General features: G+C 44.2%; 1 protein-coding gene across 2 annotated transcripts in view; it reads right to left on the reverse strand.

The window, feature by feature from the left end:
• Window positions 1–335: 335 nt before the first annotated feature.
• The window catches only part of RCAN2 (regulator of calcineurin 2), a 76,209-nt gene continuing 62,072 nt past the window's right edge, over window positions 336–14,472 (reverse strand). For both annotated transcript variants that reach the window (XM_035560241.2, XM_035560242.2), the window contains 3 exons: window positions 12,129–12,302; window positions 9,922–10,093; window positions 336–2,616 (listed from right to left, as the gene is read on the reverse strand). In XM_035560241.2, coding sequence (XP_035416134.1) covers window positions 2,456–2,616; window positions 9,922–10,093; window positions 12,129–12,302 — 507 coding nt within the window. In that variant the 3' untranslated portion in view covers window positions 336–2,455. The remainder of the gene's footprint in view (window positions 2,617–9,921; window positions 10,094–12,128; window positions 12,303–14,472) is intronic.

Raw genomic sequence — 14,472 nt, forward strand, 5'->3', positions numbered from 1 at the left:
AGAACCAAATCTCTCCAAAGTTTGAGTACATGGATATAAGGACTAGATTCAGCCCTGACATTTTTACATGTAAAAAATCTAAAGTATCGACTTTGGAGAAGATCTCTGGTCACTGACATCAGTTGAGGTCAAGTGGCCAAGAATTTCTTTCATACAGCATGTATCAACAAAAAAATCTTAAGCATTTAGATCTTACTCTGTTTGTATTAGTCTAAAACCAATGGAGTTCAGCGTTCTGTATGTTCTCAAACCAGACAGTGGTGTTACTCCTGAAATACCGCAGGTGGCCTATGAAGGTATCTTCGATAGGAACATCAAATTCGAGTCCTAGGACAATCAGTAACAAACGATTTATTTAAATCAATTCTAAGTGCAGCACTGAAAAATAATCCAAGTGACACCTCTAAGGAGATACTTGAAGACAACTTTACTCAGATATCATGGAGATACTAAAGCCCCGTTTTGGTTCAGCCTCTGCTGTATTTAACGTGCTTCTATTAGTGTAACACACACACGACGATGTCCATAAAGTATTAACAGTTATCACGTTATAGATACACGCTAAGTAAAGCACTAACTTCAACAGGAATATTTCAGGGGGCTGTGGTGGTCAGAGAATAAACTATATGAGAACGGAAAGTCCTTACTTCTCAAAATGTCCTCCCCATGCAAGATCGAGAATGGCATCTCCTGTCGCCACTGATAAAGCAACACACTTTTCTTCTTGGAAGTACTGCAGAGCCAATAAATACCACGACAAGGGTGACTTGACCTTTCCGCAGCTTGTAGCCTCACTAAGGAGGGAAAGGAACCCTCCCTCAGGACACTGATCGTTAGGTTTCATGAGAAAAATCTTGATTACAGAGCCTAAGCTGACTTTTCCGATCCTAGAGTGAGCTCCCAAGATTTATATGCTTATTTTAACTTGTAAAAGACTTTAAACCTTGGCATCTCACTGTGCCATTTTATAGTCACTTTCGGGAGTACAGCTGCAGCTAATTAGCTTAAAAATCCCACTGTATCTTACATATATGCTCAATTTTCTGCAGTATTAATTTCAGTGGAACTACTCATGTGCATAAATTAAGCGCATGCTTAAGTATATGCAAAATCTGAGCTCAAATGTCTAGAAAATATGTTCTCAAAATGACAAATACACATGAAAAAAAAATCATCATGGAAGGTCTACCAGACAGGGAATCCAGCATCTGTCTGCCGTTGGCCATGATGAAAACACAGAACAATTTCTGTAACCCAGTATACATTGCAAGTGAAAGAAACATGCAGGACAGAGTGAAGAAAGGGGACTCGATTGCATGCAGTCTAATTTCAAGTGTGTAATTATGGTCCTGTTTTCTTTGGCCTAAAAAAAAAAAAAAAAGGAAAGAAAAGAAAAAGAAAAACAAAAGAACACCAACTAACCTCTCCTCACCTCCACAAACCCAAACTGTATACAGCTCAAGAAGGGCTTTAAAGCACAGGAAACGGGGAGGGGAGAGGACTGATTATTAGGGATGTACAAGTAATTACCACGTTTCAGGGCTATTCAACACACCACTAGGAAAGCATTCAGCCTTAATCATTACTGGAACTTACAGCTATGACAGAGAGCAATGAATCCCATCTTAAATGAGCAGACAGGTTCTCTTTCTTCCTCAAACTCAGAGAGAAGTACCACTCAGACCTTTATGGAAGATAAAATGACAATCCTTACTGATATTCTGTCTCCCCCCTCCTTAGAGAGAGAGACTGAAAGACACCAAACCCTTCAGCAAGCTGCTGCCTCTCCCCTCAGCCCAGAGACCTCTGTGCCACATCCCTACCACCATTACGGACCGCTTCACTCTACAGCTGTTGGTGGAAGAGGGCATTTTTCTGTTTCTAAAAAGGTTGCAAGGATAATATTCCTTAAAAAAAAAAAAAATCCAGGGGGTTGAAAGGCCACCAAACTGCTAGATTAAAAACAATTCACTCCCCTTAAAAAAAAAAGAAAAAAAAGAAAAAAAAAACTGAGGTCTGCTGGAAAACTGAGGGCAGAGAAGCAGGCTCCTTGATGAAGGGCAGCAGCAAGTATTCTGGGAGTTTCAATATCAAGCCTGATACCAGCCTAATCACCCACCGCGACCGATCTCTCTGGTGGTGGCGTTTCAGCATGCAAATTATAGCTGTGGAAAATCCTCAGACTGAACCCCTCCCTGCTTCAGCCTTGTTTTGTCCTTTCCAGAAAACCTATTAGTTGGTGTGTGATATGGTTACATATTACAAAGATCTTTTTTTCCTAGCCCTTTTGTTACATAGGCTTGATTACTGAGAAGGGATTTCCATGAGCTTAATGTCCTGGTACTCAAAAGGCGATGGCTGCCTTTCAAAAAAAAAAAAATAATAATAATAAAGCAAACAAAAAAAACACAAGAGCTGTGCTGGAGGAGAGAAGTGCTGCTTCTGCTGGAGAGGCTCAGTTAGATACAGGAGGTGGCAGACCAGGGCGCCGAGTTTGAATGATTTTTGGCTTTGGAGAATTCTTTGGGTCCTCGTCTTCCTCCATGTCGCTGTCGCAGACGTGCACTACCACACTGGGAGTGGATTCCGTTCCTGCGTGTAGCTCGTACTTCTCTCCTGGAAGCAGAGGAAAAACAGATCAAAGGCCAACAGTTTGAGCAGCAGCACAGATCGTGGCACTTTCAGATTCCTACAACCATGTAGGGCAGATGTTCATGTGCTGCTCCTACCCGTAGGTGAGGGCAGGCATGGCTAGATTATACCTGCTACATCGTACCTACTATCACAGCAGATTCTGGGGATCCTGCCCCCAAGCACTGGCTGTTGGTCTGAAATAATAAACAGGCTGGGACTCATGGAGCAAAAAGGAGCCCAGTGAAAACCAGTTAGAAGTGAAAAACCACTGGTGTTTACAGTGGTGTTTTGCACCAGTAGTAATGGCCAATGGCACTAGAAATAAATGCATGAAGAGAAGAGAGAAAGCTGAAGTTGATGGGTAAGAAGAGGGACTAGAACTGAACCTCAGATATATCTGGTCCGAAGCCATATGTCAGACCTGCTGGGGTGGGGCTACTTTTTTTTCTTTCGGTCTAGAATTGCTCAAGTAACATCTGAAGGTCCACTGGATTCTGCAGCTTGTCAGCTCCAGACTGAAACATCAAAACTTGGTCCAATGTAGCTGTCTATAAAGGGATCTCCACAAATAAATATATATACAGATACCAGATGGATTTAGAGATTCAAGGCTCCTTACCTGGGGCTCTAACAAATTCTGTCTCTATAGATAAGATTAGAGTACTGTCTGTAAATGCTCACTTGCAGGCTGAATGCTTAAACAGTACATTAGATTTTCAAACTGCCTACGTTCCTTCTTTAAGTCCCACCCAGCACTCCAAGGAGGAAGATGAGTATGTCTTAAATGGAAACAGATGCAACGAGGTTACCTGAATAAATACACAAAGGAAAATGAGGATCAGACACGGGACTTTCAGGCCAGCATTCAGTCAGCTGGCACTACACGTGTTGGATTGTACACAGCATGTGAGTGGTACTGGTTATTAAATTACAAGGAATTAAGACTGGAAAGGAAAAAAAAGTCCTAACATTTCTGACAGGATGAACTGCTCTTTCAGAAGGGACAGACACTGACAACTAGAAACCACTCCAGGTAATGCGCTGTTATAAATTGGACTATTTGTCATCTCTCTCGTCTCCCAGCCCCACAGGCTGGCTTCAAGTTCAGATAGGCTGACAATGACCACATATATACCTGGCAGCTTGTTTTTTTTCATAAGGCTGCTCTAAAGCCACTGCATATTGCCTGCAAAATAGTCTGTGATGAGGAAGGCAGATTATTTTGCAGGCAGAGGAAGGTCCCGATATATCTAGCTGACCTGTACTTGGGGTACAGCAGCTCCCAGTACCTGCATCGCAGGCAGGAACTGACAGTACTAGTGCTGTACAATGGAAGTGAGATGGCACTCCCTACCTCAAAGCACTTGGAGTTTGCTCGCGTTATTAATTTGGACTTGTATTTATCCCCAGCTTTGTGGCAGAGCAACGCATGCTAGGAAGGTGCTGCAGGTCCGCATTAGCACACGCAGACTGTCACCACACGCTATTTATGCTGAAAAATTCTCGGTCCAAATAAGACTGGCTGGCTTGGGACTAGAGGACGAGGGAACACGTTGCATTTTTGCTTAAAAAATAGAAGGCAGCTACTGAATAATAACTATAAGTCAGGCATCTTGCTGTGCGAAATATTTTACTGCTGTGATACCATTAATGTTGACATTTAACTGCTCTATTTTTGGCAGCCGTTCCTCTGAATCCAAACTGAGCAAAGCATTGCAGGTCTCGCTGATAGGCTGAAAATATAAAAAGAGAAATGGCTTGGTTGTGCTGCGATGAGAAATTATGTGGTTTTTCTTTGCCTATTTTCCCCGTGGGCTTCGGCTAATTTCTCAGCTATGGGCTGACGTCAATGCTGCCAGCCGGGCTCCGAAGGCTCCATTGGTCACTGTCAGCTCCCAGCGGCTCTGCAGCGCTGCACACACACAAAGCCGGGCCCTCTCCTCGCGCACCGGCGCCGCGGAGGAAAATCACATTCACTGCCCTCTTAAAAGGGAATGATCCCAGGTCAAATGCCAGGTCCTTTTACCGCTCAAACCCTTCCCACAAGGAGCCTTGCCGCTGCAAAAGAACAGCGGGAATAAGCGCAGGCGCAGGGGAAAATATTCGGATGCCTCTGGCACAAGCGGCTGCAACAGCAATTAATGTCACTTTGCAAATCAAAATGTGAGGCACTCCTAAACTGGGGTTTTAAGGCATACGGTTATTTCTGAGCATAAATGAGCTGCAGACTCGATTCTGTACTCACAATTATTCATGCCTGCAGAACTGTGGCTCTAAATGCAGAAAACCTTTTTATGGCTGAGCTGGGAGCAGGACAAGAGTAAACAGGGGACTTTTATACAGCTGCACCTCGTTCCGAAACGTGTCGCTCGTATGAAAATACTAAGGTAATAAATGCAAAATAAAAATCCAACAGATACAGCCAGATTACGCCTTCCCTCTGGGTTATAGGGTTGTCCCAAGCTAAGGGTAGCAAGCTGGGTTAAGCAAGATGGTCAGGACTCACCAACTTCTGCCTGATGCTCTCATCCAGCTGTCTCTCCCATGCCGTTTGTTATGCATCCTTCGCTTTCGCAGGCCCTACCTTGCCTCACCACTCCTGCTCCTCATACTTGCCTGGAGGAATCCTCAAAGGACTCCTGGGGAAGAGGTCTCTTGCTCCGCCTGCAGTATTTCAGCCACCTCTACCCCTTAATAAGTTGTTTAAATATTTGTGAGGCTGAGATAATAATGGAAACTCGCGTAAATTTATTCAGAAAAATATCACTGAATTTACCAAATATGCTCTAACATCTAAACTGTGCCTTCAGGATGCAACGCAGGGAAGAATTAAGCTGTGGCACATCTATCGTATGAAGGTGCCCGAAAATATTCCTTAAAAAACCCTTGAAAATAGCAGTGATGCTCCTCTGCTTATTTGTTTGGCGTAAGAAAAAAAGAGGAATTGGAAGTTTCTCCCTTTGACATTGAGTCTGCCTGCTTTTGTGTCACTTGGCACGACCTTCTGTGACCACGTGAACCATAAGCAAACCCGCAGCCTCAGGTGATGCACGAAGGATGACCACAAGAACAGCACAAAAGCAACTGATGATATTTCAGAATTAAAAATAATGGCGTGCGATTTCCTATCCCTTTGTGTATCACTACTATGACCTTTCATTGCTGGTGCATCTCGTGTCTAATGAGGCTCTTTTGTCCAGCAAAGACAACGTTCATACACTTAATTAATAATGAAGGACAGGTAATGATATTGTGCAGCTAACTCATCCCTGATTCCGACTCATGATCAGAGGTTAATGGGTTCAGAGCTGCCCACCCCATGTTAAGTCCGCCATTAGCAGCACAAAACCACACTCCTTTCGTAGTCCCTCCATCCAAGTGCTTTACAAGTCATATGGTGCAGACAGCGGGTGGTGCTTGGCCTGGGTGCACGTTTATCCCAGAAGGGATGGAATAACGCATCCCATGGCATTTCTCCTGCATGGACCTGCTGTACCCAAGGTGGAGGAGTTGCTCTCCCAGTCTCTGTTACTGATGTTAGAGAAGAACATCCCTCTCCTGGCAGAGGGAGCACTTTCCATGCGGCAGCTCGCGTGTGCACTGCCCCTGGCAAGGGGACGGAAGGACAGCAAGAGCCACCAAACAGAGGGGAGAGGAAGGACAGAGATGGAAAATTTTATCCATCACCCATCTGCTTGCCCCTCTGCCTCCTTTTAATCCTTGCTGGAAGTGGTAGGAAGTACTGACTATTTATTTTGAATCAGTGAGAAGAAACATGAGAGTTGGAAAACACCTGGGCACAGACAACCTGCAGTTCGTGATGTGGCTGAAATCCCCGTGTGTGGCATTTGCTGGGCAGGGTTTCCTCCCCATTTTCCCTTTCCCTGTGCACAGGTGAGCAGGGCAGAAGCCATTGTCTGTAGCACTTCAGAATACAACCAGAATGATGCTTTCAGAGTATGAAACGTATTTTACATCACCTGGAGGGTAGCTCGAGGGCATTTGGGAGGTGCAAAGGTGGAGGACTGGGAAACGTGGAGAGAACCAAGCCTGGTACCAGCCTGTCTGTAAGGGCTGCTGGCCTGCAGTGTTCTTCAAACAGGGCTTGAGGCTGTGAAGGCGAGCTGCAGGGAGGAACTGAGGTTGTGGAGAATTTGGGGTACCAGGTTTGAAAGAGACCAAAAAGCAGCACTGGGGAAGGAAAGAAGAAATATGCATGTTGGGAGTGGGTAGGGAGAGGGGTAGGATTCTACCCCCCTTTTGTACCACAGAGGACAGGGTTCCCTTGGTGCCAGGAAGGTGGTTTGTAAAGCACCACACCACTACACGGCAGAGCAAACCCAGCTGCCCTTTCTCTGCAGTATGCACAGACCTGCAGAGCTGTTTCCCCTCTTGCAAATATTTCTCATATAAAATTATCTCCTGTGTTCTTCAGTGGGAAGTAGCTAAGACCTTGTACAATGTATAAAACACACGAGGGCCTAGATCAGACAACAAATTGGTGGGTGGCAAGTGCAGGGAAGAGCCAGGTCAAAGGCAGGCCAGGCACAGACACAGCCTGGGCCTGACGGGCGAACGGTCAATCTGCCACCCCAGGTCAGTGCCATCGCTCTGCATCTTCATCACTGTTCACCTACTGGAAGTTCTCGCAACAGTGGACGTGTTTTTCATTGGGAAGATTAATGACCACACTTCTCTGTTTGCAATGTACGGAAGAAATGGCAGGCTAGCGGTCAGAAGCAGGCAGAGGTTCCTGGCTCAGTGACCGAGCTGCTCGTTCTGCTCGTATCTCGCTCGACGCTCGGTCTCCACACATGCAGAGAGTGAAAATCTACACCAATCAACCAGAAAGTAAATAAACATGCCAAGGTCCTCCCTAAGACCCCAAGATCCTCCCTAAATGCACCCTCCCTGAACTCAGTTTAACGCAGGAGAACCAAAATCCAGCTTCCTTGGTGCACAGGAAAAATAAATCCTTGCCACTAGACCTTGGAGGTGCTAGACAGTCCTTGGTGCAGCCACGAGGCTGCAAAGAAACACCTGCAAAAAAACAGAGCTAGGAAAAGAACAGCACACTGCAAACCTGTTAACTAACTGCTTGCCTGGTCGTTTTACTCTGGAGTGGATTTCCCAGGCTTGTACCGAGGGACAGGTCGAGTCTCCTGTTGTGTGGCTAGGGTGATTATGGCCAGGCACTGTGGAAGGGGATGACCTGTACTCGTGGAATAGGTAAGGATGTATGGCTCCGTGTCCAAGCAGTGTGTCTTGTGTCTTCCCAGCAATGCAGGTGAGTAAAAGTCACCTTGTACTGAGGGCACATAAAAATCTGTTCACTACTTACATGCTTAACTGCGTTTCGCTGGTCCTCGGATATTAATTTCACCCAATCAGTGTGTTTGAAAAATTCCTCACAAATTACAGACACAATACTCAGGCTCTAACATTGTGACTTATGCACACAACTGTGCCAATGAGCAATTTTTTTTGGATAGTTAAGCCACAGTTACGTTTTTTATTGTGTTGTTTGAATGAAAAAAAATGAACTTACCTAAGGTTAACGGTGCTAGCTGATGTCTAGCATGTTTTACTGCTGCGATACAGAGAAATGAGTTTCGGCGGCGTTTGTTTCTCAATGAAATTCTAAACATAGCAAATGCACAACTGAGAACTGCAACACTATTTTAAAACCGCCACAGCAGCTAACTAAAATTGATCTCTCTAACAAGTGCTAAAAATAGAAAGAAGAGAGCACACAATGACTTTTCATATCGCTCCCTGCAGGCTCCTTAAATAAGGGCGAATATGACCTTCACGCAAAGCTGTCCCAGGGTGTGGAACAATGAGTGATATTTCACATTCCACTGCTCTAGAACAGCAATTGATTTATTACCCAGCTAGCTAGGGAATTTGTTTACATGTTTCCATTTATAACACTGCTGCATCAAAGGAAAAAAAGGAGTTCTTTGTTTTCCTTTTATTCAGCAGTTTAGAAGCAAAGCATCAATTCTGGAAGTAATAATCTGCAATATAGTACAAAGAGTTGGACCTGACAGCCCTTATCTATGGGCTTTCCTGCTGAAGGGGAATAAATAAAATCCAGGAATCTCCTATTCTGCCCCTGTGAGAGATACCATCAGGAAAAGATGCAAGAAGATCCTGCAAACCTCCTGAATCAGGAAGCATCTTCCTGCACCCTACGCATTCTGTTGGTGGTTGCAGTCACACAAATGCCCAAATGATGAGATGTCTGCAACCAGCAGGACTCAAAACATGAACGCAGCATCTTCACTACAGCTGGGGAGAAAATAATTCTCATATCCCACAAGAATTTCAAAAATAAACTCTATTTTTCATGAGCTGACCCCCACAATTGTTATTAGGTGGGATCTAAAGTGTTTATTTCAGTATGAAGGTAATTTAACATGCCATTTTTTCCTTACGGGTTACAAATGTAGATTAGACTGCTTTCTAACTTGAGCCTGGAACTGGGACATTTTCCATTTTGAATATTTTAGAAGGGATGCTTTAACAGCATTCGATGAAATCTTTTTGTAAAGATGACAACTAAATCAAAAGTAATCCTCTCCTACGAAAAGCGCTGGTTTCATCAGAGAAGCATTTTCTAAGGGAAAGCACTGTCTCAGAAATCCCAGCTAGCTTCAGTTCCTAGCATAAGCTGAAGACAGAACAAAGTCTCTCTGCATTATCCATTTATATCCATTCTTTGATAAATGCTACAACTTATCCCGTGCCTTCTGCACACCACTCTCAACAGAAAACAGGCAGCCCCAACAGAGCAATCCTGCTGGGGCTGGGGAGTGGCAGTCCTCTCTCTCAACAGACTTGTTAACATGAGAGATTCTCCACTCTGTTGGTGATGCAGTGATGCTTAAACACTCCATGAAGTATTCCACATCGTGAAACGCCGTACGGAGCAGGTGTGATTTAAAGCAAATACTCTACTCGTGGACAAGCATTTGTCCAGTCCCTACACAAACCATCAGTTGTCTCAGCGAAACAGAAGCACAAGCACAAGAATAAATTGTGTAGGCAAGCTTTGATCTGCTATTCAAACAACACTTACAAGCTGCAGATAAGATATAATTATGTAGGTACCTAAAGTAAAGCTCATTTTCAAGCAAAGAACCAGTTGGTCTGCATCAACTTAAACCCAAAGCTGTCATCCAGTTTACAGGCTTTACCCCAACTTCCTCGAGTTATCCTCCACGCTGCTATTTCTCATTTGGTTTTGTCCAACATTTTTGCACACAAGGACCACAGGCTTACCTGGTCCTAGCTTAGAAACTGCGTAAAGGAGGTCGTAGTTGATGACAGGTGTTGCATCATCTATTGGCTGCCACCCTACAGGTGGGGAGGCTGGAGGCGAGATGAGAAACTGTTTTGCAGGCTGTGGCGGAGCCAAGTGAAGCTTGTCTCCATCTGTCTCAGAGGTCTGAATCTTTAAAGCATAACAAATACACTGTTTAGTTTAGGATGGGGAAATGGAATGATTGCTCAAATCATGCACTTCTAATACCAAATGCCACCCAGGCAGCGTTTCAGCATCAGTCTCAGCAGACAAGGCCTGCAGATGAATTTCCCCTCAACCTTGCAGATGGTTCCTCTACAGTAAATACGCTGTGGGGGGCTGTTACATGAGCAAAGCTACAATGTTTGTGCCTGTTGTGTATGTTCTCTGAGAACAGGAGCAAAGCTTTGGTACCCACAGTTGCACATTAAGAGACTTCTGAGGCTAACAAGGTATTGTGATCTACTTGCTTACAGTCCTAAATAAGAGCAGGCATTAGATTAGAAACCAGTAATTCTTGCACCATGGCAGGAATTTCAGAAACTTTTCTGAAGATTTGGTTTCTTTAGCTGATGTGATAAAGGAATCTATCATGTTCCTTAGTCATTTGCAACTAATTATACTCATTTTATTTCTATTTACTTATCTAGTTTAATTCTTGCTCTTTTTTTTTTTTTTGGTCTATTAAAGAAGCCTCAGCATAAACGAATTATGGCACAGCTACAGGCATACCTGAGCAAGTTTAAAACCAACTTGGGCCCAGAAGCAATAAACTGCATTCACATGAAAGCAAGTTCAAGATAAACACTCTGCTATTTCTGAATGGATTCTGCAAAAACCTGGTTTGGGTCTCTCCACTTCATGTTCCCCAGAATTTCTAGTTCTGGAAGTGCTGATTCAGTCTGGCTCGGGGCCATATACACACGCACCGCTCCAGACACTGTGCTGCTTCCACATATTCATTCCCTGGACACTGCTAATAAGCTCTTTTAAGACTGCATGCGCTGGAGAACATGGTGCAGATACCTAAACAGTTTTGCAGGAAAGCAGCTTGGATATGGAGTGTAGTCATTGTTATGCAAGTTGTTCTTTTTCCTGGCTTATCTCAGATTTCCTATTAATCTCTTGATTGTTCAGGTGGAGTGAAATGACTCTCCAGTCTGCTTACCAGCAGGTTTTGAAACCTTTCAGAAAAAAATCTGAGCCAGATCTAGGAGTTAAAGGCCTTTAAAATGGAACTGAGGTAGATTTTCAACACCTAAATCCAGCTGTAAAATCTTCTGAACCATCTAACCCGTTAAGCGTATCGGGGTTTTCACTGCTGCAGTTTCCCATCTTCCTGAGAAGGTTCTGCTTCTGCCTAGGCTCAGAGCAGCTCCTGTCCTGCCCCAGATGTAGAGATTCAAAATTTAACAGCCTCTTCGCTTAATGAGCCTGCCCTTAGCCTAAGGCCTCTAAAGGACTGATCTGGCAGCTCAAAGCACACTCCTATTACTTACGGGCACTGGTGAGTATCCCACAAGCCACACTGACCACGGCTATTTATTAAAGTACGATTAGAAGAGGTGGTGGTCAGGGCTCTCAAGCTCCCTCATCTTTCTGATTCCTGGCTGGGAGATCTGAATTCTCTCTCCCTTGGTCAAGAAGAATTGAACCTTCATCTTTCACTTCCAATAGATGGATATAATCACTTATCTCCCCCAAGCCGGGGGCATTCTTCTCCCCCCTATCTTCTCCCTTTTACTTGAAATTAACGAGTTCCTTTTTTAGCAAATTCACGCATTTATTTAGTTAGGGAAAAAAAGGCTGCAGAAAGCCTAACTGCGGCTCAGGGCTGCAGCCAGATAATTCAGCCCTACTTCTTTTATGACCTTACATACTTTATTGCCTTTTTTTTTTCTTTTATGGCTAGAACGTTACGCACAGAAAATACCAGATGTTGTAAATCAGTTCTAAGCTATGTAACTTGTGTGTTGAATAAGCAACCTGGGTCCCAAGTGGTCCTTTAAATTAACTGTAGACCCGCAGGGCAAGTACAGCTCACGCAACGTAAGGATGTTTGAGTAATCTTTTAGCACAAATATTGGGCAAGGGAGAAACTTTTATTGCTTTTATTCAGCTTTATTGTACAATATTTCTATAAAAGCTATGCACTAACACAGAAGTAGATAGGAGATTTCATTACCTGTGCGAAATACAACTTTAACTTCTTCCCTCTGAACTGTGTTTCATGCAGCTCTATCCTGGCACGAGCGGCTGATTTGGGACTACTAAAATTTATCCGCACGCGTCTGAAGCTCTTAAACAGCTGGAATGTCACACAGTCATCGTAGGCACGGAACAAGCCTTCAAATTTCTCCTGCAAATGAAAAAGAAACAATACTGAAGATTAGCTTGGTGTTGTGTCACATCAGTCTGTTAAAACACGATCTGGAACTTAAGGATGACCGTTTAACCAGCAGGTTTCAGCCTTGGGGGTGGCTGTCCACGGATGAATGAGGGCTCTGCGAAAAGAAGTTATGGAAAGCATCGGTCTGAAAGTGCTGACCTCTGGAAAATGTTTGAGGGAAGGAGTTTTCAAATTGAGAACCCGCCGGCTATTAAACTTCTCATAAAAGTTGAGCAAGACGGTCATAGCATAGCGCTTCATGAAATGAGGCTGAAAAGGGCAGAAGGCTGAGAATACCAGACAACTGATCTCATCCGTACAAAAGCAAACACTGTGCAGAATGACAACAGAGTCAGCAGACACAGCCAGGCCTGCTGGAACTGAGGGCTACATTCAAATCAGCACTGTGGGGTCGTTTTGCATTGTACAGTACGTTTTTCTGCGTGTTTTGTCATTTAGATACTTAGAGCAGATACAGACCTAGTCCTTCAGAGTCAGCGTAGCAGCAGGAAAAAATGATTAGATAGGAGAAAACAGTGACCTGTCCTAAAGATAAATTCCAGGCTTAAAAATGTTTCGCTATAGAACAGCGTGTTCAAAAGCACGTGACCCAAATAAGGATATTTTAACAGTGTGAGAGAGGTCTGAGAGGTATCAAATCTCTGGATCTGGAAATCAGCAGAAATTCAAGGTACGTTAGCAGCCCCGGAGGATCAGACTCCCTCTATTTTCTCTGTAAGCTCTGGGCACACAGACTAGCGTCACATCATCAAATGAAACTGAAGGCCTTAAATCAATTCTGATACCTGCACGGGTCTTTTCATGCACACAAGCAAACATTCATAAATGTTAAGACCAAAAAGGAGCAGTTATTATGGAGTCTAACATTTGTGCTTCCTCAGGCCTGAGGCTGCCATCCGGCGAGGGCCACGTGAAGTCCTAGCATTTTAATATCTGTGATCAAAACTTGGAAGTCTTACAAGATGGGGAATCAACCAGAACAAAACCCCTTTTATTAAGAGTTCTTTATCCTGCAAAAAAAAACCTGTTTGAAATATTTCATCCACTGAAGGCTATTATGTCAGGTGGAAAATAACCTCACGTGTGCTCTGACACATCTGCAAGTAAGCATTATCTTATGTATTTATGTAACTTCTGTTCTCATGGAGGAAAATAATTTCTTCTCTCTTAGAGTGGCTAACGGGCAGAGGCTGCAGGAGACGAAACAGAAAACCCAATTTGTGTAATCTGATCAATACTTCGGCCCTCATCTGCTACCTTCCAGGCAGGACAAAGAGTACAAAACTTCGAAAAATGTGCCCTGAAGAACCACAGGCAGCAGGGGGACACGAGCAGAGCTGCGTCCTCCTGCCACCACCAGAGGCTTGTTAGAGTTAACCGGAAAGCAGACCTGTCGCATGGCAAAGAACACGAAACCTCAACGCGCATGTTCCACATTTCCTTTCATTCACTGCCAGCTCTGTGGTCTTCTTCCCCATAACTGATACTCCATCCCTGGCAGCCTTTCAGAAGAACCTCCCTGTGGTCTATTAAGCTTTCATGATTTTCATTTCATTTCGCCTGACCTCGCTCACCTCTTCCTCTCACCACGGGGGATACTTTGAAGGAAAAAAAAAAAAAAGAGAAGAGAGCTCAGTGGTTTGGTCGGGGGCAAAGAAAGGCACACAGCAATCCCACAAGCAGCAGGAAGCTGATGGGTTTGCACAAGCAGGTCTAGTCACAGCACCTAGCATTTACATTGTCAATATTTCACGCCTTTGTTTGACGTGGGGGTTTTTAAAGACATTTTTCTTTTTTATCTTACTTTTTTGCATAATTTAGCTTTCCTAAGTCAGCCTCAGGTGGCGTTTGGCTAAAGGTCAGCCAAACGCAGCAGTTGCCGCAGCTCTGGCGGGGTTGGGATGCTGTCCGTGCAACCTGCAGTGACCTGGGCAAAAGGGCTGGGGAGGGAGACAACAGGACAGGGGACTGATGTACGCGTAGAGTAGGGTGTAGAAACATGCAGGGCTCTGCATAACCTACATAACTGATAATACTGAGCACTCGGGAGGTAACCACCTATTGCAGCTGGCTGTTTAGGAGGAAGAAGTTTCCTGTTTTCTCGCACTGGCCGGTCTCA

The sequence above is a fragment of the Cygnus atratus genome, chromosome 3 (assembly GCF_013377495.2).
Source record: "Cygnus atratus isolate AKBS03 ecotype Queensland, Australia chromosome 3, CAtr_DNAZoo_HiC_assembly, whole genome shotgun sequence".
Taxonomy (NCBI): Eukaryota; Metazoa; Chordata; class Aves; order Anseriformes; family Anatidae; genus Cygnus; species Cygnus atratus.